This window comes from Arabidopsis thaliana, assembly GCF_000001735.4.
Source record: "Arabidopsis thaliana chromosome 1 sequence".
NCBI lineage: Eukaryota > Viridiplantae > Streptophyta > Magnoliopsida > Brassicales > Brassicaceae > Arabidopsis > Arabidopsis thaliana.
Window position 1 is genome coordinate 21,477,015 of NC_003070.9, and position 25,701 is coordinate 21,502,715.

The window sequence follows — 25,701 nt, forward strand, 5'->3', positions numbered from 1 at the left end:
ATGCTTTCTTTACTCAAATCAAAACAAACTACAAGCAACTAAGAATCAAAACACCCAGCCACAACCATGACATATAGATATAGTACTAAGAATTCATTGTGTTTTTTTAACAAATGGTAATAGTAGAAGTGAGTGTATTTCCATGATGATTTAGAGATTTGAGATAGGAGAGAAAGACTACTTCTAGATTAAGGAGTAAATGAGTAATGTTTGATTCTCAGTAATGTATCGAAGGGATGAAGTTTTAACGTTTTTGTGCGAATTGATTTGTTATACTTGCTTACGTCTCCTTGTGCTTATAGAATTGTTGATAAATGTGACTTAAAGCTAGTGTTATGACTTGGTAAGAACAACAAGGATGGCAGGAATGAGAAAACTACTCAAATGACTATGAGTAAAAAAAAAGTATTTCACTTGGTCCCTCAATAAAGGCAAATTTTTGCTACCCAAATTTTAAATAATTATTTAGTATATTAGTAAAATACTTATTTTTATTGTTATTTTTCTTAAGTTTGAAATTTTGTTCAATATATCAAAATCTCTAATAATTTTACAATATAAAGTTTTTGAATTGTAGTATTTTCATTGATAAAAAGTATTTACTAAGAGAATATACTGCAAAAACTGTATAAAATTATATATTTATAATTAAGTGTACAAAATGTTATTTTCATAGATTAAGAACATAGTGTTAAAAATATCTCTAGTTTATTACAAAATATATTTTTAAATGTAGTTATAGCATATGGTTTGATATTATATTAAAAAAAATTGAACTAATACATTGAAACAAAATTTGTACAAACCAAACAAATAATAATAATAATAATAATAATAAGAGCCTTTTTATCCCGAGTTTCAAGGGAAATTAGGATATTACAACTTTTAAGTGGACAAATAGTTATATATCTGAAAACATATCATAAACACATCTTTAGCTTAGTATTAAAAATGATATCTAACCATCTTAGTTAAATAAGAAAAAAGAATACAACAAGGTGAAAAACTAATCTCTTCGGCATGCATAAACAACTTGCCTATGTTTTTCTCAATGTGTGCAATATCATCATCATGTAGAGCTGACTTCTAAATATATAACGTCAAAGAAATATAATCTATCTTTAAAATCAAATTCTAGTAATAATGTACACTAATAATCTACCACATTAATTGAAATCAATAGAACTTAGACAAGGAGATTGATAATTATTTATTTGTTAATGGATATTATATAGTCTTATCAAATAATCAACCTTGTTTTAAGAAAATGTCAACCTAATTGTTTTTCACAAATTAAGAAACTTTTTAAAAAATACTTGCCATCTTCCTCTAAGTTCTAATAATTGATTATATTTCTCTTTTTTTTTTTTTTGTCAATCGATTATATTTCTCTTTATTCAATAAAATTCATAGGAAGGTAAAATTAGAATTATCTTCTAACTTTTGTATTGAAAATATGCAACATTACTATTTGTGATACAAAAAAAACAATTCTATAAGAACACTTAATTTACAATCGAGGAAATAGTTAGATAACACACAGTTTGATCTTCATTTCCTGAAGTAATATTTAGTTCATGTGTGTTGCGGTTTGCCTTCTTCTATAAGAAGATGGACCATAGATTTGACGACTTCGTTGTGGACAATACCTGATTTCTGAAAACACAAGAGAAAAGAGAGTTTAGTCTTGAGCTACTTTTACTTCACCAAGCTAAGTAGATCAAACAAGGGATTGAACATGTAACCTCGGGTTTTCGGATGAGATCTTTGAGAATGGAATGAAGGGTTAACCGGAGCTCTTTGAACAAAACGGCAGTTTGTGCTGGTGCTGTTAGCTTTAACCACCCATCAATGGTAACTGATCCACTCTGCAATGAAAGGTAAGGTTTGAAGGTAAATATCACATAGAATAAACCAAAAGCCATATATAGAGTATCTAACAGTCGTCTCCGTTTCCGAAACAAAGACTTTGGAAAAGAGTCGTGAGACATATAAGATCTTTCAGCTCAATGACTTGTTTTCGATTTTTGAAAAATGATTAACACAGTACCTGATGATGAACATTGATTGAGCCGCCAAAAAGTAGAATGGAGAACGGAGAAACAACAGTTGTATCTTGCAGATATACCACTTTCTTTGTTTCGAGCTACAAGAACAAAGAAAAGTTTGAATAATACGATCTGTGGAGTGTGGACTGTGATTAGCTATGTTTACAAATTTACAACATAATCTGCATTCTAACAATCAAATTAAAATGATTTAATATGAAGCTAAATCTGAAAAATTCTGAGGCACATATGATAGAAAGTAAAAGAAAATGCTTCATATGTTAAAACTATAGTTACCTTTTCAAGGAACACAATGAAAGGGTATTGAAACGCTTTGCAGTTTTTGTTAATAGAGTTTCGATGGATATGGACTTCTCTTTTGCCATCATGCCATACTGCATAACGCTGTGTTTCTTCCGCTGGCTTTGTTAAACGGTTAACTAATCCCTCTGCAATATTAGGACATAGTCCCGCGCATAATATAGCCTGTACAAATTGGATACTGAACTCAGGTACTGACAAAATATTAACTGATTATCCACAAAACTTGAAGTAGAGCAACAGATGTACCTTAACAACTTCAGGTTCTTGTGAATACATATTGAAAGGTTGAGTTTTGTCAGAAAACCAAACATCAAAATTCTCCTTCCTTCTCCCCTAAGAAAGAAAAAAGTTGATTCATGATCAGATTTCCTTAAACAAACAGTGGCTTTCTTTCTTCCCAAGCTTTATTAACATCATTGAACTTGATGGTGTTGTATCAAAAACTTGAGAACAATAGAAAAACTGTGTTTCACATGTAAGATCAAAGACATTTGTGCTTTGTGTGAATGCCATCAATAGTTCAGATGTTGTAAGAGAAGTTACCTTGCCTTTAGGAAGATTGATGAGCCCGATGTCGGCAAGCAACATGCCAAACTCTACTCTCCTCTCTCTGATATTTGTGAAAAGTCAAAAATAAGATGTATATATAAGTTACTAGACAAGAACCAAAACAAAACAGTTTCATTTCCAATCTTTTCGATGTTATTTTGGAAATCTTTAGTTGACAAGTTATAACATCAAAGTACAGTGTACCTCATCATCCGCATCACTGAGCTATTCAAAAACTTTGACTCACAGAAACTCTCTGCAGCTTTAAATCCTTGCTGCAGACATCAGAAACACATAAACACATCAGTTTGCATAAGATTCAAGTGCAATGGAATCAGCTACCTTAAGAATTGGGTTGGTGCAATTTTTGCCATTAAGAGAAAGGACATCCAAAGAAACGAAACATGAAACATCGAAATATATATTTAACAAACTGGTAGACAGTAAGTGGCAGCTAGATATACCCTTTGATCACATACCTCATGCAGTATCCTCACCCATTTTTCATATGCAACCACCATAAGGAGGTGATCAGATTGTCTATCATTGTTGTTTAAATTACTCGAACTCTCCAGCTTATCAGACAAAAGAGCAAGTTTCACCCGGTCCACATTTTGCTTGAAAGAAAAGAAGAGCAAACATAGAGTCAGTTCAAAACCTCCTTGCACAAAACAGCCAAGTTTCCGAGAAAGTATAAACATACCTCATCTTTGGCATATACAAACGGCGATTTGCAGCAGCTCAAGAAAGCAGCAATCGAGAGAATAGGTGATAAGCAACCAAAAATGCCACCATATAACAGCATCTGCATTATTTAAAAGGTGTAGTGATGATAACAAAACATATGTTTGAGCGGCCTTTATTAGTACAACAATGATGTTACTGAAGCAAACCTTTCCAATTAACAAATCAACAGGAAGTTTTGCTAAATGATGTCCTAGTGGTGTCAACTCTTCGTCCCCTTCAAGAGCGCCGACCTAAAAAATACAGGGTTCATAAAGAAATACCAGCAGAGAAGATACAAAGGTATATATACACATAGTTTTTACTGACTGGATATTAAAATCAGTGGTTGAGATAACATAAAGTAGAGACATCAACGATATGTATCATAACTTTTGGAGGTATCAGGAACTAATAATTTTTATAAAATAAAGACTTATCTCCAATACAAGTACATGGTACCTTGTGCAACAATAAAATTGCAGAGTTTATAGCACTTTCACTCGGAGGTTCCAAAGCCTAAAGATAGTAAGAAAAAAAGAGTAAGACAAATTATAATGTAACTTTACTTCTTTTGGCACGAAAAGTTGTTGTCACTTGCCTTGGACAGAAACGGCTTAATTTGACCCAAGCCAAGTAATTTGATATGTAAACACAGCTCTACTAAAGGCACCCGCAGCATCTCAGGAACCTGGACGACATCAAGATGACACATGTGAGTTTAGGGGCAAAAACCAAGTGATCGAGAAACCAGCAAAGAAAACATCTATAAGAAAGACACCTGATAGGGACGCATGAGCTTCTCGAACCTATGGCGAGTGTATAATGAAAAGCAATGTCCAGGTTTGACACGTCCAGCTCTTCCCATTCTTTGTCTTGCATTTGCTTTGGATACCCAATCTTCCACCATGCTTGACAATTTCTATAAAATATAATAATTGAACACCAAAAGATGACATCTCAGAGACAAAACAAAATAATCATGAAGCACAATATTTCATCATTAGCGTATATATATCCAAGTAATTTAGAGATACAGTTTATATATATATACACAAATAGTGGACATCATTCTTATAAAACAGTTTTGCAAGGAAATGGAATTTATAACTATAACTAAAAATGGGTGTAATGTCCATAAGCAAATAGTAACAGTTTTTACTGTACATGACAGTATTATCCTTCTATCATTAAACCTATATTCATCTAGAACTTAGTATACAATTTGATATAATAAGCCACCAATAAAGGGCACAAGGCATCATGGTACAAGGAAAACGTTAACTAATTTACTAGCATTTGGAATACCTTATGTGGGTTATAGCGATTTTCCTTGTGTTTTCCACTATCAATCACATAAACCACATCCTCAATTGTTATACTGGTCTCGGCAATATTTGTAGCTATGATAACCTGAATACAAAAGACAACGCAAAAGGCGAATCAGATCGGCTTTGCAGGCATTCTTTTGTTAAACATTATATTTTCATTCAGAGTTTATTATCAGCTTATTTAAAAGAAGATAACTCAAGAAACTCTTTTAACTATATTACCTTCCGTATGCCTTTAGGGGGGCGCAGAAACACCTTTTTCTGTTCTGTAGATGCAATAGAAGAATGTAGAGGAAGAAGCCAATCTCCAGAAGCTCCACGAAAACGATAGGAAGCAGCTAACCTATTGAGTAGCATGTTGATTTCTGACATTCCCTGTTATTAACCAAACAAATATCATGCTAACGTGATAGATGATTGATTCTCAAGTAACACAAAACATTTCAGTATCAGCTTACAGGCAAAAACACAAGAATGGCTCCTTCCTCACAAGTGTCATCAATGTGACATATCAACTCTTCAAGAAGATCATAGTCAACAACAGCACTTGCAATATATTTAACTCAGAAAGGTGAATAAGAGAAACATAAGCTCCAACTCGAAAGGCAAAGTACCAGATTTTTCCGCGTTTGGTCACTGTAAGATTCGTAGTTACTGGAATCGTAAGACGTGTTAAGACTGTCCTCTGAAACCAAATAACTGTCTCCCCAGCCAGCCAACATAAGGTTCTTTTTCCCCCTAGGGACGTTTACAGAACCAAGCTGCAGACATTAAATCTATGTATCAACTTCACAATTTCCAAAGTTTCAGTATAGCATTACCAGCATCCAAAAGATTATAATACCTTGTCTGTAATGGATGTATCAGAACTTAGAGCAGCAGGTGAATCTGAAGCCAGAAGGTACTTAGTCCTCTCATAAATGTCCTCCAGAAAGTAAGTGGTAACCGGGTGAGTTCGTCCTTGAGCAGTAATTATAGGACATTGACCAAAATATCTTGAGAACTGATGTGCATCAACAGTAGCGGACCTGAAAGGTTATTACACACATGAATACATACAAAAGTAGTGTTTACTTACTTTTTCATATTCTGTCATCGAAAAACAAAACGTCTACAAATACGTACATAAGGATAACTTTTAGTTTAGGTAATGCGTTATCCCAGGATTGCTTCTCAATCAGGCTCTTCAAAATAATGAGAAGAAAATCACCCTGAAATGAAGTGAAACGCATTTTATGGTGAGATTATTCAACACTTGCAAAATGAACATATCAATGTATTGACCACTAAGGTTTGGGACTTCTCTGTTGTAATATAACTGTGTACAGTCTTCTGCATTAGTAGCATTGTACTGGACTGTCATTTTATTTTGCTTAGCAAATGATGCCAAAATATATTTATTTTGACATGAACTGAAATTGATGGGTGCGTTAATGAATGCTCACCATAAGAGACCGCTCATGCACTTCATCGACTATAATATGTGTAACATCTTTCAAGGTCGTATCCCCCTGCAAGGTTTGCACAAACGAACAAACAGATTTTAAAAAGTGAGTAATCATTCGTTTTTGCTTATGCCCCTGCAAGTTCTGTTCAGGTTACTGCATGATGCATGCACAAGGGCTCCTAATAAAATAGGGACGTACCACAAGTTTTCTCAGTAGGATTCCAGTAGTACAAAACAGCAGCCTTGTCTTATCACTCCTGAACAAGTACACAAGGAAATAACATTACGCCAAAATAAAACTTCACAATTCCATTCTACCAAAACATAGATAAAAAAGAAGAAATGCTTCTAATCATCCATTGCAAGCCACATAGCGATAAAAAGGCATACAAGCAGAACACAGTGAAATGAGCTCATAAAACGTTAGAAAAATGCAATTAAAGAGGCAGACCTTGCATTTTGATGACGAACTTGATAAGCAACCACAGAGTTGTCGAAGCCTGGAGGAGGTTCACAGCGCTCATCAGCAACTCTTTGAGCAACAGTGATAGCCTAAACCATATTACCCAGTTACGAACAGGAAACCAAAAGTAAAAAGGGTATGATGCTAGGATAATTGATATCACTAAGCTTTGCAGAAGTAAAAGGACCAACGAGAATCAACCGATCACAGTTTATATCAATATAAACCAAACAAGCAAATCCTGAAAACTTGACATCTTAACACCGAGATACTCACTGATAACACCCGAGGTTGTGTGCATATAATATTACAGTATCCACCATGCCCTGAATCGATCATATCATCCAGTATAAATTGAGGAACCTGGAATAATGTATCAATTAGAAATGACTCAAAGCTTATAGTTGAAAGATATTTTACATAACAGGGAGAAACTGATGAGACAAAACCTGTGTAGTCTTTCCGGAACCAGTTTCTCCGCATACCACCAAGACATCTTTTTCTTTCAGCTTCTGCAGTATGTCCTTTTTCACTTCTGATATAGGAAGAGCAGCTCTAGTTTTCAACATGTCCTACAAAAGAATAATTACGATTACTAGTGAAAGCTGCAGTAAAAAAGGTTTTTAACATGCCAAAAACAGAGTCTACACTCCTAACTGGAATAAGCTAAATAGTCTCTGAAGCTTTAAACATATAACTGTAACGTATAAAATTAGCCAAAACTTGTGTTCAACCATAAACAAGAATATTTTACCTTGTACTTCTGCATCTTCTTCTTGTTTTCTTGTTTTTGTTTGAGAGAAGAACATTCAGCTGCCATGGAAGAGTTTCCTGTAACATATCATTCAGAAGATTATACTTCCTGCTAATGATTTTGGCACTACAATCAAGGGTTCTAAGATCTGTGACTGTGACAAAGTGGATCCAAGAAACATACTTCTGGCTCTGTGGTTAGATTTGACAACATCCAAGTCATCATTCTCTTTGACACAGGAGTCTACCATTGGAAGTGCACTGTGTATGCCTCTCGAAGTAGTAGTCAAGCTGAAATTGTCTGCCTCAAGCAAGCTTTCAACAAATTTTTCTCTTCTTTGCTCTTCTCTGCTTGTTATACCTAATGATTCCTCTGTGAAAGCTCAAAGCAACTCTTTTAGAGTGATTGTAATTTTGCAACATTAAAGGCCAGAACATATGAATGTTGACTTTTGAAATATGTCAAAATTACCTTGTTTCCAGATCAAAACTAGAGAGGCATAAGGCTCAGTAATTGCAAAGTGAACAGGCAAATCAGAGAATAGCTTATGGAGAGCAAATGCCGCAACTCTGTTTTGTGCATCCTGTCACACACAAATGCACAATAATGAGCAAGCTGGATACATAGTAAGCATATAACACATGCACATATGAATATGATATAATTAGCATGCTTATTATATCAGTAAATTATACATGTATTGATGATTAATTCCATTCAACAGCTTACAACTTCTATAAGGTTCATAATCAGAAGTTTCAAAAAATTTGAGCAATGTTGTTAAGCAAATTATGGTACACCATAAAACCTGGCAGATCAAGGTATTAAGGTCTAACTTTCTTGGCAGAAGATATATCCCTAATAAGATTTACTCACAAGAGCCTAACTAAACACTTGTTTAGCATCTTATAATAGATTATCTAGTGTTAAAATATGCAGATCAAGTAAGTACCTGGATGGATTCAAAATCCTCAACTTGATGAGGAAGTTGAATAGTTACCAGACCCCCGGCTTGTCTGCTTTTACCAAATCCACTGGATTTACGCATAACACTTGTAGTATATGAGAAGTTTCTTCCTTCCCCAGTCACTTTATTGAACTTTGGTGCTATCCACCCTGACCTTTGACACAACTGATGGAGCAATGCCTTCGGGATCTTTTGCGCTTCACCCTGTAAAACTTATACATGTTAAAGAGATAATTTTACAAAAGAAGCAACTATATGTGACAAAGTGACTAAAACAAACCAAGAGGAGAAGAGTGCAGCGCAGAGAAAAAAATCAAACTTACAAAATGTAACTCGAGATGAAATTCTATGGCTGTTAAACATTGTTAGGATCTTGTTAGGTGAAGAGTTACCTTCTTCCAGATACCGTTTAGTTTCGTAAGATGTTTCTCATTGCATAGTTCTCTCATAATTTCCTTCTTCTGTAATTCCAGGAGTTCATGGGGAGAAGGTACATAAGGCGGAACATCTTCGTCGAACAAATCGCCAAGGTCCAAGTCATCTAAACTATCATTCGAGACAACTGATTCTTGTTCCTCAGATTTACAGCTCCCAACAGGATTTGTATCCAAGGTCAAGTCATCAAAAAGCTGAAAAAAGAAAGCATCAGCATTTACTGACTCATGAACGTCATCAAGCACAGAGGAGGCTACTTCTTTTTCTCTAGCGCCTTCACAATCTTGACGATCACGCTGAAACTCAGATTCCAATATTGCTTCTGACGGCCCTGGAAAACAAAAACATATATCTCATGACATACTACACCAAGTCATGATTGATAAAGTGATTACCAAAAAAGGGTTAAACTTAACCAAGAGCATTCATCTCTTCCTTGAGCTTGCAAATGGCTAGGCCTGCTTGGCTCTGTCCACTTTTATCACCCTTCCTCTTTGCTTTTATAGCATTATATCTTTCTACACAATATTCTTTGGCAATCACTTCGAAAGACCTTGGACCAGATACCTAATACAGTAAGAAACAATATTGTGACGTGTCCTAACAAATATATGTCACTACAGAGGGAGACAAGTAAATTAATATTTTATCTCCAAAACTCAAGTGAAGTCTCTAATGCCAAAACAGTGGATCATTAATCATTAAGCTTCACACCTTCACCCATGTGATACTTTTTTCAGCACAAAAACAAATTATGCTCCAAATTCAAAAATCTTCAAGATATTCAAAGTTTTGCCATCATCCCTTCTATAACATACAAGAACTTTGAAGATATAACCGCATCTACTAGGTACCCTGGTAAAGGGTTGTGTTACCTTATCTCTCTCATCGTCGGAAGATTCCAATTCCTCCTGAAATTTTATTTCAAAGAGAAAATCCGTTGTGATTTTCCGCCTTGAGATCAAAGTATTAGGCTCTCGGAAAAATGGCTAAAACATTCTATACTTTAAGTACCTCTTCCAGTCTTTTCATATACTGATGGATCCAATCAGCTTGAGATGGTTGGCAAGAACTAAGACTATCTTCTTCTTCTTCATCTCGCTTGCTCTTCACTCGAACTAAAACTTCAGATTCAGGCACCTCCTTAACCTCTTGGACTGATGATTCAGCAGACACATTCCAATCTTTCTTTGATTTCGATATCACCGCCACAGAACGTCCTGAAAACATCAATAGGTACAAGAATCAATACGCGAAAAACAACGTAAATTTCCCGGAGAGTATTACATCAACATTACCTGTGGAAGGAAAACGAGAAGCCCCGTTAGAAAAGTTCACTGGCAATTCATGGCTCGGCAAGTTCAAGCAAAGCCAATCAAGAGCAGTCTCAAGCGTTGCTCCATCCTTAAAACAGAACAAAAACACTTTGTATTTACGAAATCGTCTCAGAAATAAAAACTGAGAAATGTAAGGACAAATGTGACAGTTACCCTAAGAGAGGAGAGAACGAGTTCAATCTGATTATCTAAAAACCCTTCGCAAGAGAGATTCTCGTAGAGATTATTGAGTTTCTTTCTCTTCTGAGTAACAGATAGCGTCGCCGTGACCGGAGAAGGCGTCCGGCGAAAGTTGAGCAAGAGCCGTCGTAAACGGTCTTCGTTTTCCGGCGAAATTAAAAGCTTTGGGGCTTTAGATGGTTTCTTATGGCCTGAATTAGGTATTAAAGAAGAAGCTATTTCGTTTTTGCTTTGTTTGTTCTTCTGAGGTTTCTTCGTCGGAGCCATTTCTCTTCGTCTTCCTCGATCAGTAGAAGAAGAAACTGTTCATTTTCTATTTTCGAGTTTCTTTCTTTTTTTAGGGCTCTTTGTTTGGAGCCAAAATTTTAAATTGCATTTCAACTTTGCCCAAATACTATAAATTTCTTCCAATTTGCCATATAGTTTTAGAAAGTAAGCTATTCAACCCAATCAGAATAAGGTTTTATTGAAAAACAAATTAGAAAAAAAATAGTTCTGTTCAACTCAAAACGATATTTTTTTTAATTCAAATAGTTTCATGATTTTTTTTACCGCTCATGATTTTTGTTTAAACTTAAAGAGACATGAAATGAAATTCCTTACATTAAACTAGATAGTCTAATGAAATATTAAGTTATTACATTGTGTCTTCGGTTCTTCCATCCATAACATTGTCCAAAATACAAAACGGTTTGCTTTATTCAGATGATATAGCTAGTGGTCTTGGCCTTGTAGTTTTGTTTGTTGCTACTAATACACGTAACTCTAATTCTTTCATCTCGTTAGGTTTACAAAAAATTTCATACGACCTTAGATTTTGGCACTTCTCTTAAGAACCAGTTTTGATGTGACAAATCTATCTTTCATTGTAGAAGGAAATTAAGTGTAGATGGACAATTGTTTTTAAAAAGATCCTTTATATCCAATTTTCAAAATCTTGTGATTAAATAATTGTTAACTATCTGTAAAATAGATATATTAAGGTAACGAAATCATTCTCTTTATTTTTGTTTGGGTTGACTATAAATAAGTGGAAATAAATCGAAAGATTCTTTGTTTTCACCATTGACCAGAAAATTAACTTTCATGTATGTATGTTTGTGTTATTATATAATCATCCCAAGTGAAATAAAGATGTAAACCAAAAAAATATAAAGATATCATAAAAATGACTACCACCAAGACAATGTTAGTTGCATTTGTTCTCACTTTGTTCTTTGTCATATCTTCTGTTCATTGCTCCGATGGCACTAGTGGTACTATTATATAACTCTTAACTTTTTAAATTATCTACATATTTTACTCATTTTACATATTGTATGACGATCAATATCGAATAGGTTATGGCATAACGGAAGCGACTAAAAGATGCTTTACACCAGCGCCATGTACGAGGGGATTGTTCTATTGCCAGACGTTTTGTTCAAGTTTAAGTGCTGTATTGATCGGTGTATGTGAATCTGGAATATGTTGTTGTATACTGAACCAATGAATGTAATGAAAAAATTGTAATCTTCTAAAATAAAACATTAATAAAACCTTAGGATTCGTTTCAAACCTTATCATCGAAGTTACTTTAGTTCGAGCGGTTTAGAAAACCTTAGGATTCGTTTCATGATTTATTGATGCTTTTGAAAGAAAAGCTCAATATTTGGTACTTATTTTTGGGGACCCTTGTTTTTGTTAAATTTCAGGGTTTCTTTCACCATTTTCCCGGGAAAAAAATATATTTCTTACTTACTGTATTGTAAATTTTTATAGATAATTGAGCTCTGGGAATCTCAATTGACCTACCTAAAACTGCAATTATTAGCTATGCAAGTCACCTTAGTATCAACATTGTGTCTTATACATGTCCACCTTCAAATCTTGGTGAGTTACACACAAATTTGATCTTCCTTTTTAGTTCATTTGTGTTGCGGTTTTCCTTCTTCTATAAGAAGATGAACCATCGATTTGACGACTTCGTTGTGGACAATACCTGATTTCTGAAAAACACAAACGTGAAGAGATAGGAGAGATTAGTCCTGAGCTAATTCTACTTAACCAAGTAGATCAAACAAGGATTGAACATGTAACCTCAGGTTTTCGGATAAGATCTTTGAGAATGGAATGGAGGGTTAACCGGAGTTCTTTGAACAAAACCGCGGTTTGAGCTGGTGCTGCTACCTTTAACCACCCATCAATAGTGACTGATCCACTCTGCAATGAAAGGTAAGGTTTTTAAGGTAAAGAACAGATAAAATCAACGAATAAGCAGAATATTTCATCTTTGTTTTGCTAACAGCGAGAGAACACGATATGGCTAACTGTACCTGATGATGAACATTGATTGAGCCGCCAAAAAGTAGAATAGAGAAAGGAGAAACAATGGTTGTATCTCGCAAATATACTTTGTTCGTTTCCACCTACAAGATATAATATTTACCCACGATTAGATGATGCCTACAAATTAACACCAGAATCTGCCTAGTAACATCAAATTGAATAAGAAGTTAATAACAAGCTACCATGCTTTTTTAATATGTACAAAGCTAAGTATGAATTCGGAGGCTTGTAGATCATAAGTAATCAGAGTAAAATCAAACGCTTCACATATTAAAACTCAGGTTACCTTCTCAAGGAATACAAGGAAAGGGTTTTGAAATGCTTTGAAGTTGCTGTTTATGGAAGATGGATGGATATGAACTTCCCTTCTGCCATCGTACCATGCCGAGTAGCTCTTTGTTTGGTTTCCTTGCTTTGTCAAACTGTTAAACGTTGTCTCTGTAATTCCTTTATCATTGGCTGCTATATTAGGATATAGTCCTGCGCATAGTATAGCCTGTACATATTGACAGGTGGGTTTAGTTACCCACCAAATAGATAATGACATAGAGCCTCTTATACGAGTAGAATTAGATTATTGGCAACCACAAAAAATGTTTCCTACGAGAAAATATCTGAGCAGCAGAGCAACCAGATGTCCAGATGCACTATACCTTAACAACTTCAGGTTGCTGTGAATACATATTGAAAGGTTGAGTTGGGTCAGAAAACCAGACATCAAGATTTTCCTTTTTCCTTCCTGAAAACTATGATAAGAAACGAAGAGATTTCTAATTAGATTTCATTAATCTGCCCAAGCTTACAAAGATGATGAACCTTATTGAGTTGTAACGTAGACTTAAGAACTATCATTTCAATTTTTTTGGTAAGATCAGGCACATAGGTGCTTTATGCAATGCAACAAATGTTTCAGATGGGGTAGATAAGTTACCTCTCCTGTTTTAGGAAGATTGATGAGCCCGATGTCGGCAAGTAATGTGCCAAATTGTACTCTCATGTCTCTGATATACGTGAAATAACAATAAGATTTGACAGAAATAGTGTAAGCATTCTTTCAGTTTAGGAAAATTTTAGGGACTCGTGCATATAATGAAGAAGTTCCCATTACGAAGTAGATTAAGTTACTTTAACAAAAAAAAAATTACTGATATTTTCCGTTAAGCCACCTACACAGTTTCCCCACCCTTGAATATTCTTATTCAAGTTTGCAAGGCTAAAGCATCTTAAATCAAGTTTAGATAAACATTAATGTTTAGCCATCTTATGTTTCCAGAAGTGACTAGTGAGTCAGGTGACCTCAAAACTGAAGGTTAATAGACATCACTTTTTCTATAATTTTATGGAGATCTTTTGCAGACAAGTTATAGTATCTAAGTCCAATGTACCTGATCATCCGCATCACTGAGCTGCTCAAGAACTTTGATTCACAGAACCTCTGTGCAGCTTTCATTCCTCGCTGAAGACATCACAAACACATAGAGCACGTCATTATGCAGACAAACGTTTTGCTAAAATAGATCGGACATAAACCCAGTATCAGCGGATTTAAGTCCCTCCATGCTTTATTCAGTTGTTCAATAAAAAGCTCATTTATCCCTTTTATCACATACCTCTTGCAGTATCTTCACCCATTTATCGTATGCAACCATCATAAGGAGGTGATCAGATTGTCTGTCATTGTTGTTTAAATCACTTGAGCTCACCCCATTGTCAGACAAAAGAGCAAGTTTCACCCGGTCGACATTTTGCTTCTAAGAACATAAAGTTAGTTAACAACCTCGTTATTTGTGCAAATCAACCAAGTTCTGAGAATGTAAAAATGTACCTCATCTTTGGGATATATAAACGGCGATTTGTAGCTCAAGAAAGCTGCGATCGAGAGAATAGGTGATAAGCAACCAAATATTCCACCGTATAACAGCATCTGCAAATTATCAAACATATATTCATGATGGTGGAAAGAATTCTATGATGCACTCTCTGGTTATCAACATCAACAACCATGTTGAAACCTAGGCAGCAATTTTCTTAAGAATATGAAAAAGGACACATGATGAGATGAGGCAAGATGTTGTGAGGAGAGGAATAAAACATATATATGAGAGTCAGTGACCAAGGCCTCCAACTCGGAAATTTTAGTGCAACAGTAATGTTACTGACGCAAACCTTTCCAATTAACACATCAACAGGAAGTTTGGCTAAATGATGCCCAAGTGGTGTCAACTCTTCATCCCCTTCAACAGCACCAACCTAAAGAAGACAGGGTTCACACGAGAAAGCTCAGGACAAAAAAACTCTCAAAGGTATGCAAAACTCTCTACTTAGTTGATATTCCATCAATCGGAACTAAAATGAGGGATTGGAAAGCATAAAGTATACCCTAAGGCTACAATGTAAAGAAGATAAATCAGCCACACTGCAGGACAGCCTCAAACACATCAGCTATATGTCCAAGTGACAGGTTGGATGTACCAAATATGACTGATCCCAGGAACTTAGAGTTCTACAGAAAGAAAAGACTTATATCCATTACATATTACCTCATGTAACAATGAAATCGCAGAGGTCATAGCACCTTCACTCGGAGGTTCCAAAGCCTAAAGACAGTGTGTAAATTAGAATCAGATGGATGATAATGTTCTTTGTTTTATCAGTAAAGATGGTGTCACTTGCCCTGGACAGAAAAGGTTTAATGTGACCCAAGCCAAGCAATTTGATTTGTAGACATAACTCTACTAATGGCATCCGCAGCATTTCAGGAACCTTAAAAAAAGTGTGGAATAGATGAGTTAAATGGCTAAAACCAAGTGAACAAGTGACCAGGAATGGACCTATTGAAAACACCTGATAGGGACGCATTAGCTTCTCGAACCTATAGCGTGTGTACAATGAAAAGCAAATCCCAGGTTTGACGCGTCCAGCTCTTCCTGTTCTTTGTCTTGCATTTGCTTGAGATATCCAATCTTCCACCATGCTCGACAGTTTCTAAAAAGAATTGAAAATCAAACTGACATCTCAGAGACAAAACACAATGATCACGAGGCAATCATGCTGGGATATACGACAATGTAATTAAACAGAGCCTATATATCTAGGGAGCTTTTGGTTTCAATATGGAGAACTGAAAAGTAATTTCAAGATACAGGCTAATAGATATATCAAAATAACGGACACCAATCTTAAAAAACAGGTTCATAGTGAAGGGACTATAAGCAACTAACTATAAAATGTGCATGATGTTTAATTCATATTTAGAAACAGTTATGGAGTTCAAAGGGGGAAAGAAACAAACATAAAAATTGGATATTGGTCTACAAGCATCGCCGTACAAGGATATGCAACTGAATGAATTCATTAGAATTCAGAATACCTTCTGTGGATTGTAGCGATTTTCCTTGTGTTTGCCACTGTCAATCACATACACCACATCATCAATTGTTATACTGGTCTCTGCAATATTTGTAGCTGCGATAACCTGAACATAAGAGACGATGCAAAGATATATCAGATCAGCTTTGCAGAGATCCATGCAGCCTTTACTGTATATTATATACACATAATACAACTTTCAAGAAAACCAATATTGGTGATGTAGTCCTTTTGTTAAAAAGTGGGGTCTGGAACAGAATTACTTTTCGATATTTTTTTTGTCGATATCAACTATATTCATTTGCTAGTGGGAATGCAAGGAAATAAGTAGAAGCACGAAATGAGATGAATCTCTTATAACCGAAAAAACAATGCATCAATATTCAAAACACACAACCTAGAGCAGCACCTAACAACTTTAGATTGATTTACAATAGAGAACATGTAAAAGCAAGGCATTAAAGACAAAGCCATTAAACTAGTCATCTGGAAAAAATGGATGAAAAGTAACTCATCTCTAGGAGAGTAGACATCTGAACTAGAGATAGCAATAGTGTAACAGATTATATGGATGTCACATGAAATTACCTTCCGTAAGCCTTTAGGGGGACGCAGAAACACCTTTCTCTGTTCTGAAGATGCAATAGAAGAATGTAGAGGAAGAAGCCAATCTGCAGCAGGTCCACGAAAACGATAGGAAGCAGCTAACATATCGAGTAACATGTAAATTTCTGCCACTCCCTGTTATCAACCAAATAATGTCAAGCCAAAACGATAGAGGATGAGCGAATCTCATTACATGAAATATCTCAGTATCAGCTTACAGGCAAAAATATAAGAATGGCTCCTTCCTCACAAGTGTCATCAATGTGGCATATCAACTCTTCAAGAAGCTCGTAGTCAATTCTATCCTCGTTTAACCTTTTCTACACAACACTCACAAGTTGTTTGGACTCAGAATAACCACGTGAATAAGACGACAAGGATAAATAGGTAAATAAGAGTAACTGAAGCTCAAAGTGAGCGTACCAGATTTTGTTGTGTTTGGTCACTGTATGAGTTGTAATTACTGGAAACATAAAAAGGATTAAGACAGTCCTCTGAAAGCAAATAATCGTCGCCCCAGCCAGCCAATACAAGATTCTTTTTCCCCCTACGGTCATTTACAGAACCAAGCTGCAGACATGAAAACCATTTATTAACTACACAGACTCCATAGTTTCTCCAATGCAAGCTAAATGAGAGTACTATATATCAACAGTATAATCCAAATTTCAAAATCATATAACACACATGTGATCAAAAGGCATTCAGATATTATAGTCATGGAAATGCAAAGGCCATTCAATGTTAGGCGCAACAAAAAGACGAAGGTAGTTTTGTACAAGTCCTCCATCCTGAACGTCTACTTTTTCTACAAATATAATAAGATTATCCATATAAATGAAACATCCCTAGGGTAAAACACTTTCCCAAATACAAAATCGAAAGACATCAAGGAGTGCAAATTCCTAAGCAGATGCATCTATCTAATTTTAGTTCTGCTAAGGAAGAGCTCAACTGATACAGGCTCTGTAAAGTAAGTGAACGGAAGAGATGCCCAAAAAACATGGGAGTTGCTGGTCAAAGTGAAAAAGGGGATAACAGAAGTAAATAAATGATGTGTTTGATAAAAAAATCTAAATACCTTGTCTTTAATAGATGTATCAGATCTTAGCGCAGCAGGAGAATCTGGAGCAAGAAGGTAGTTAATACTCTCATAAATCTCCTCCAGGAAGTGGGTAGTGACTGGATGTGTTCGTCCTTGAGCAGTGATCACAGGACAATGACCAAAATATCTTGAGAATAGATCAGCGTCAACAGTAGCAGACCTGAACGGGATCAGAAGCATATATTAATATGATTTTTAATTACTATATGCATCTGCCTTAAAAAAAAACCCATGAATACGTACATAAGGATAACTTTCAGTTTACGTGATGTATTATCGCATGATTGCTTCTCAATCAGGCTCTTCAAAATAATTAGAAGAAAATCACCCTGAAATGGGAAGAAGAAAAGTAGTTCTTACCCACAAGTTGATTTAAAACAAAAAAGATTGAAAGGTAGTCTCCTGTCAGATTGTTCGACGCTTGAATGTGAAATAATCTAGTATTCTTTATGGAGAGAGGAGATTGAGATACTAAAAATGCTTCACAGCAAAATGATTATTCTAAGTAGAGTCAAAAGAAGCCAGAAGAGGAGAAATATGGTGAAAAAGGTATAGACTACCAAGGATGCAAGCTTCTGGTCTTCACCGTTGTAAAAGTTTAAATACACAGTGGAGTGTCACTCTAAGAGCACATTTTAAAATTGAATGCTAAAATCCCAGTTTTTATTGCTAACAGGTTCTTGTATTCATTAGATGATGTTGTGTAGATTCTTAAGCAAAACCCTTTACTGTGTATCTATTTTTCTTAGCAATGATGAAATTTATGGCTTACTAATGAAGACTCACCAAAAGAGACCGCTCATGCACTTCATCAACTATAATATGTGTAACATCGTTCAAGGTTCTATCCCCCTGCAACGAGCAAACAGAAAACAACAATAAGAGAGAATGCTGATTATGTAATCATTATGCTATAGAAAAATAGCATTACAGTGTCTCAACAACTGGAATTGCCAATTCTTCATATTTGTTTCGCAGAAAAAAAAACCCGCTGATACTACTAATAATGAGCCAACTACGTCAACTATTGGACTTCTAATGTCCCCCTTACTTAGCAGAGACTCTATCTACATAATACTTTCTGCAAAATCGTGTTCTCTAGAAACCATAATTTCAGTAATGCAGCTATGATATTTCAATTTTGTCCACATCACCAGAATGTTTGTGCAGCATAACAATGTTCCTCTTTCTCAGTACCATACAACACTATAACACGTAAGAAGAATTATTTGCTTGCAAGAGCTTATTGATAGAATGAAGGACTTACAGCGAGTTTCCTCAGTAGAATGCCAGTAGTACAAAACAGCAGCCTAGTCTTGTCACTCCTGAACAAAGATACAAATATGCCAAGTTAAGTTTGCTTAATCTACAACTCCAAGGAACATTATTAAAGGGAAAGCCAGAAAATCATAAGGCCATCATCATATTGTAGTGTCAAAAATGAATATGTGAAAAAATAGCAGATTATCATAACAGATGCAACCATAAATTAGTGAAGCCCAAAAAGAACAGCAAAACAAACAGGCGAGATTATGACTACAAACTGATGTTTTCTTTGCAATCATGTTCTGCAAAGAAAACAACAAACAACATAACTATATAAATATTACAATTCGTTCCAACACAACATCAAAGAAAAAGAAGAACTGTTTCTAGGCATCCATCTAACACCAAATTATCATGGAAGTACTACTACACCAGAATCAGCCTGGAGTCGGTACAGAGATAATTAGAAAGCCTAGCAGAAATCACATCGCTGAAGACCAAAACTGACACAAGAGTAAGTGAAATTGTTTGATCACAAATAGTGGGCCAAGAAACCGAACGCATATGAAAAAATTTTATTTTATTTTTTTGGTCGGAAAGGTATATCAGAAAATGAAAAAACAAAATGTACTCATTTGACAAGTGTAGAGGCCCAGTTTCCTAAACTCCTAATAGTTCAGCCTTTGGGACCAAATTGCAAAAAATTGCTCTTTGCTCTTCTTTACACAGCAACTACTATACTACTTAAATTTCTTGCTACAGATAGAATTCCATGATCATTTAACTTGGGTCCTTGAGGACAGTAGCAATGGAAATGCATAGAAGCCGAATACAGTAAAATCTAATAAGCTCGTAAAACAATACAAAAAAAAATCTCAAAATTAAGGAGCAGACCTTGCACTTTCAAGACGAACTTGATACCCAACCAATGAGTCATCTAAGCCTGGAGAGGATTCACAACGCTCATCAGCAACTCTTTGAGCAACAGAGATAGCCTAGACCACATTAACCAGTTACTAGCAGAAGCAAAAAGTAGAAAAATATCTGCAGGGCTACACTAAATGATATCATTACGCTTTGCAGAAATAAAAGCATCAACAAGAATTAAAAGAATCGTCGTCTACGTCGTCAATATGAACCAAACAAGAAATTCAACCATGCCCCAAATCGATCATATCATCCAATATATTACAGTATCACATCTTAACAACGAGATACTCACCGCTATCCGACGAGGTTGTGTGCATATGATATTACAGTATCCACCATGCCCCGAATCAATCATATCATCCAATATAAATTGAGGAACCTGGAATAATGTTGCAGAGTTAAAATAACTCAAAGCTATAAGCTGGACGATAAACTCAGTAATGAAAGAGCAAACAGCAAATATTTTATCAACACTAAGTAACAAGGAGTAGCTGGCGAGACCAAACCTGTGTAGTCTTTCCAGAGCCTGTTTCTCCGCATACCACCAAGACATCTTTTTCTTTCAGATGCTGGAGTATGCCATTCTTAACTTCAGATATAGGAAGAGCAGTTCTAGTTTTCAACATGTCCTGCAAAAAAATAGTAGGATTACTGAAAGAGCTGCGGTAACAAAGATTTGACTACATAGTCCTATATTTTTACCGGAACGAACTAACTAGTCTGGTCAGCTTTAGATATATAATAACACTGTAAGGCATAAAATTTGCTCCATGAAGGACATTCTCGAGCCAAACTTCTGTTCAAACATAAGCATACTCTACCTTGTACTTTTGCGTTCTCTTTTTGTTTTCTTGTTTTCGTTGGAGAGATAAACACTCAGCCTCTATATAAGAGTCTCCTGTAACACAGAAAACAGAGGATTAATGGATCATATAACCTGCTAATGAATTTTTTGGCACTAAAATTCAGAGTTATATTATTTAAGTAACTAAATAAACCAAACATACTTTTAGCTCTGTTGTTAGATTTGACAACACCCAAGTCATCTTTGTCTTTGACATAGGAGTCTACCAACGGAAGCGAATTCTCAAAGCTACTCGACGAAGTGGTCAAACTAAAACTGTCCTCCTCAAGCAACTTATCAACAAAATTAGCTCTTCGGTCTTCTTCTGTGCTTTGTATGGTAGTACACAACAATTCCTCTGTAAAAGCTCAAAGCAACTATATTAGAGTGATTCATATATTGCCAAACGAGAACCTATATATGATACTTAAGAAAATGGCCACATTTGCGATACGCTAAACCTTTATTTTTCTTCCTATGTGGTAAACTTTCAATTAATACTGATGCTCTTCTTAACAGTCAAAATGTTTTCAACAAATAAATACCAAAACTCTGATGCAAAAATAAATGTTGTAGAGTTACCACAGTTGATTTCTAGTCCCAAAATTCCTGGACTAGTGAGAAATTGTTTCAAATAGGACATGCCAATATCAACATAAATAGAAGGGGGGGTAATAAACCAGGTACTGAGACAAAATAAATGAGATCACCTTGTTTCCAGATCAAAACTAGAGAAGCATAAGGCTCCGTAATTGCAAAGTGGACAGGTAAATCAGAAAAAAGTTTATGAAGAGCAAATGCTGCAACTTTGTTTTGTGCATCCTGTCACACACAAGAGCAGAAGGTTTTAGTGCACTGAATATGTGGTCAACATAAATCATTTCCAAAACATTGAGCAACGTTGTTAACCAAACAATAGTGCACTAAAGCTTCAAACTAGCTGTCCTACTTCATTTTCCTCAGAACCTTGCAATCAAGGAATTAAACTGGAACTTTCTTGGGAGAAGATATATTCCTAACTACATTTAGTCACGAGACCCTAACCAGATACATTTTCGCAAAAGAATATCAAATGTTAAAACATGGATCAAAGGAGTACCTCGATGGATTCAAAATTCTCATCTTTAGGAGGAAGTTGGAGAGTTACCAGACCACCGGCTTGTCTGTTTTTACCCCTCCCACTGGCTTTGCGCAGAATACTTACAGTATATGAGAAATTTCTTCCTTCACCGGTTTCTTTATTGAACTTTGGTGCTTCCCACCCTGATCTTTGACACAATTGATGGAGAAATGCTTTTGGGATCTTTTGCGCCTCACCCTGTAAATTTTTCTATGTTAAATAGATAGTCGAACAAAAGAAGCCGGCCAGCAATAAGCTTACAGAAAAAAAAAAAACGAAGAAAAGGGAGCTGGGAAATAACCAAGCTTACACGTTAAAGCTAAAGAAAATTCCATATCTATTACGGATGCTTAGAACTCACTTTACTTGATCATTATAGCGTGTGTGACAAAATGAAAAATTAAGAAGCAGGTATATGCGCAATAAATGCATAGAGCACCTTCTACTTGTAATAGCATTTTGAAAGTTACGTATCCTAGAATCTTGTTTGATGAGCAGTTACCTTCTTCCAGATACCATCTAGTTTCCCCAGATTTTTCTCACTACGTAGTTCTCTCATCTTTTCCTCCTTCTGCAATTCCAGGAGTTCATGGGGTGAAATTTCAGAAGGCGGAATTTCTTCAAAGAATGTATCGCCAAGTTCCACGTCCTCTGAATCTTCATCTGATGCAACAAAATCTTGTCCCGAGGAACTTGAGGGAAGAGCTTTAGTTTGAATTTCCTCAGACTCATAGCTCTCAGCAGGATTGGTATTCAAGGTCAAATTATCTAACATCTGAACAGAGACATCGTCAGCATCAACTGACTCATGAAGGTTATCGGAAATGGGACAGGTTGATTCTTGTTCTGTAGCACTTTCAAAAGCATGTTCACGCTGAAATTCAGATTCCAACATTGCTTCTGATAACCCTGTAAAACAAACTCAAATATCTCATGACATGCTGCACCAAGTTAAATGATTGACTGATTCATTACTAAAGATTAAACTTAACCAAGATCAGATATCTCTTGCTTGAGCTTGCGAATGGCTAGGCCTGCTTGCTCCTGTCCTCTTTTATCACGCTTCTCCTTTGCTTTTATAGCATCTGATCTTGCCGAATAGTATTCTTTGGCAATCACATCGAATGGCCTTGGACCAGAGACCTAGTATGATTTTTGAAATCAAGATATCACAGCAGAGAGAGACATAAAACCAGGAAAACAAGACCAATATGGTATTGTACAACTAATTTGACTGAAGTTTGCAATTTCACATAATCATCATAAACAAATGAAGAAAAGTTCCACTTCTACCAAATGGGAAAGAAAATATATTGATAGCAGGTAGCCACAAAGACTCCAAAAATTGAACCAAATATCTTACTAAACCTCTGCCATAATGGATACGCTTAAGGTAATCCTTTTTTCAGAAAAAACAACAATTCATTAAACAAATTCAAGAGCTTCCAGATATTCATAGTTCTGTAAAGGTCTAAAAAACATGAGGAATATTTACCCTTGAGCAACATGCATGAAAGCTAATATACAAGGACATTGCAAAAGTGTAACCACATAAACATCCATCTTGGAACTGGTCTCACTAAGTAGTCTACCATATTCCATTTTGTTTCGATAATGGAAACAAGCTGAATTACCTTATTTCTGGGGTCAATACCATCTACTTCATCTTCCCAACATTCCAATTCTTCCTGCAAATTTAATTCAATGAGAAAATTCATCCATGAACTAAATTTTGCTTTGAATTGCGCTTCCGGATCATTTTTCTAACTCTGCTTAAGACGTTGTGGCTAGAACCAAAATGTATGAAGCTTTCACAAAGTGATTAATCATTAAAGCATTCTATATGAGTACCTCTTCCTGTCTCATCATATACTGCCGAATCCAATCAGCTTGAGATGACTTGTCAGAACTAAGAGTATCTTCTTCATCTTGCTTTCCCTTCACACGAACAAAAACTGCAGGTTCCTCTTCCTCTACCCTGACTGAAGAGTCAGTAGAATCATTCCAATCGTCCCGTGAGGTCGATATCACACCCACAGAACCTCCTACAACCCCAATAGGAAGGTACAGGCATCAATACACGAGAAGTACAATCATTTACGTGAAGGCAATGTTATGTACATACCTGTGGAAGGAAAACGAGAAGCTCCAGTAGAAAACTTCACAGGCAACTCATGACTCGGCAAATTCAAACAAAGCCAATCAAGTGCAGCCTCAAACGTAGCTCCATCCTTAAACACAAACATACACATTGTATCAGGAATAGCTTGAAGAAGCTAAACATTTTTCAAAATGAAATCGAAATTAAATTCAAACAAAGGCGAGAGAGTTATACTCTAAGAGAGGAGAGAGCGAGTTCAATCTGATCATCAACGAAACCTTCGCAAGAGAGCTTCTCATAGACATTATTGAGTTTCTTTGTCTTTTGAGCTTTGGAGAGAGAATTACTGATTGGAGCTGGAATCGAAGGACCGGAGCGGCCAGAGTTGAGTAAGAGCCGCCGCAAACGATCCTCGTTCTCCGCTGATATCTGAAGCTTAGGACCTGAAGAAGGTTTCTGATAATTCGATTTCGACGATGAAGAAGACGAAGCAGCTTTGTTGCTTTGCTTCTGAGGTTTCTTCTTCGGAGCCATTCTCTTCCGACTAGCCTCCTCTCGTCTCGTCCGATCAAAAAAACGGAACCTGAAAGTCGGAGAAGAATATTAAATTTTGGGCCTCATGAGCTTTATTCTTAAAGCCCAAATGTTGTTATTTGTTTATTTTCTCCCAAATATTGTTCCTCTTTGCCGACCAAAATCCAACCGAACTATCTTTTTATACCGAATTTTGAGAAACCGAATCCGAACCAAACTAATCAACCAAAATTCACTAAAAAGGTCAAAAACCCCAATGTATTTCTATAAAAAAAAATATAGAGAAAAAAAAATAAATATATTAACATGTATATAATAAGTTGTTGTTGTTGTTTTTTTTTCCCAAATCCGAAGCTGATATTCAGTTTTGAATAAACTCAGTTTTCAAAATTTAAAAACTAATCCAATGTTATTTAATCATGGATTTTTAAAACATTTCAAGTAATTTGTGTTAAAATATCAAATCCTCTGTTATTCAATCATTGATTTTAAAATTTCTAATGAAATCCAATATTTATTGAACTAGTGATTTGAAAATCTACTTTAAAATCTCATGTTATTGAAAACATTTTAAGGATTGGATTTTTAGTAATTTTAAGAGACTTTAGTGAATTTTAGTGGATTCCTTAGTTTAAATACAAAAATTTAAATCTCATAGTTTTGTTTTTTTGTAGGCAAATCTCATAGTTTTAAGTGGGATTTGAGAGGATTTTGATTTTATATTTGAGTTAATTTGGGTTTTATATGTTTTTTATATAACAAATTGTTGTTTTGTTGGAAACTTTCAGGTGGAGTTAGTTGAGGAGAGGCCTCTGTTTTTTTTATTGTCTTCTTTAGTCTCTTTGGTATTTTGGTTTGTCTTCTCTTGTTTGTGAGATTTTAAACATTGTCTACAAAATGACACTTTTTAAGTTTAAAATTATAATTGGTCATGCAGTTA

The 25,701-nt window shown here is 35.5% G+C and overlaps 3 protein-coding genes across 3 annotated transcripts; 1 reads left to right on the plus strand and 2 right to left on the minus strand.

Moving 5' to 3' along the window:
• Positions 1-1,575: 1,575 nt before the first annotated feature.
• On the minus strand, positions 1,576-10,825 carry AT1G58050 (RNA helicase family protein; the record flags this gene model as incomplete). The annotated part of the gene is made up of 34 exons (NM_104587.1): positions 1,576-1,656; positions 1,746-1,868; positions 2,051-2,146; positions 2,346-2,534; positions 2,619-2,705; positions 2,916-2,982; positions 3,126-3,196; positions 3,401-3,538; positions 3,625-3,726; positions 3,815-3,898; positions 4,107-4,163; positions 4,246-4,335; positions 4,426-4,566; positions 4,953-5,057; positions 5,198-5,350; positions 5,434-5,537; positions 5,631-5,736; positions 5,820-6,003; positions 6,101-6,186; positions 6,421-6,486; positions 6,622-6,679; positions 6,874-6,974; positions 7,171-7,248; positions 7,335-7,457; positions 7,640-7,716; positions 7,823-8,011; positions 8,111-8,222; positions 8,592-8,810; positions 8,999-9,372; positions 9,458-9,608; positions 9,917-9,952; positions 10,056-10,261; positions 10,340-10,445; positions 10,532-10,825. The coding sequence occupies 34 exons, from the start codon at positions 10,823-10,825 to the stop codon at positions 1,576-1,578; spliced, it is 4,254 nt and encodes a 1,417-aa protein (NP_176102.1).
• An 876-nt stretch (positions 10,826-11,701) lies between these two features.
• Positions 11,702-12,118, plus strand: AT1G58055 (Defensin-like (DEFL) family protein). Its single transcript, NM_001036127.3, has 2 exons — positions 11,702-11,814; positions 11,899-12,118. Exons 1-2 carry the CDS (start codon positions 11,727-11,729, stop codon positions 12,048-12,050), a joined length of 240 nt encoding a protein of 79 aa, NP_001031204.1. The 5' UTR covers positions 11,702-11,726; the 3' UTR covers positions 12,051-12,118.
• A 151-nt stretch (positions 12,119-12,269) lies between these two features.
• Positions 12,270-24,876, minus strand: AT1G58060 (RNA helicase family protein). Its single transcript, NM_104588.4, has 34 exons — positions 24,462-24,876; positions 24,252-24,357; positions 23,978-24,171; positions 23,761-23,814; positions 23,119-23,269; positions 22,629-23,035; positions 22,106-22,324; positions 21,717-21,828; positions 21,170-21,364; positions 20,984-21,060; positions 20,669-20,791; positions 20,455-20,541; positions 20,127-20,227; positions 19,234-19,291; positions 18,753-18,818; positions 18,210-18,295; positions 17,943-18,126; positions 17,285-17,431; positions 17,080-17,181; positions 16,844-16,996; positions 16,257-16,361; positions 15,731-15,871; positions 15,560-15,649; positions 15,427-15,483; positions 15,053-15,136; positions 14,712-14,810; positions 14,497-14,637; positions 14,272-14,342; positions 13,818-13,887; positions 13,540-13,632; positions 13,173-13,382; positions 12,874-12,966; positions 12,638-12,760; positions 12,270-12,546 (listed from the first exon to the last, which is right to left on the minus strand). The coding sequence occupies exons 1-34, from the start codon at positions 24,759-24,761 to the stop codon at positions 12,466-12,468; spliced, it is 4,380 nt and encodes a 1,459-aa protein (NP_176103.2). The 5' UTR covers positions 24,762-24,876; the 3' UTR covers positions 12,270-12,465.
• Between the last annotated feature and the right edge of the window lie 825 nt (positions 24,877-25,701).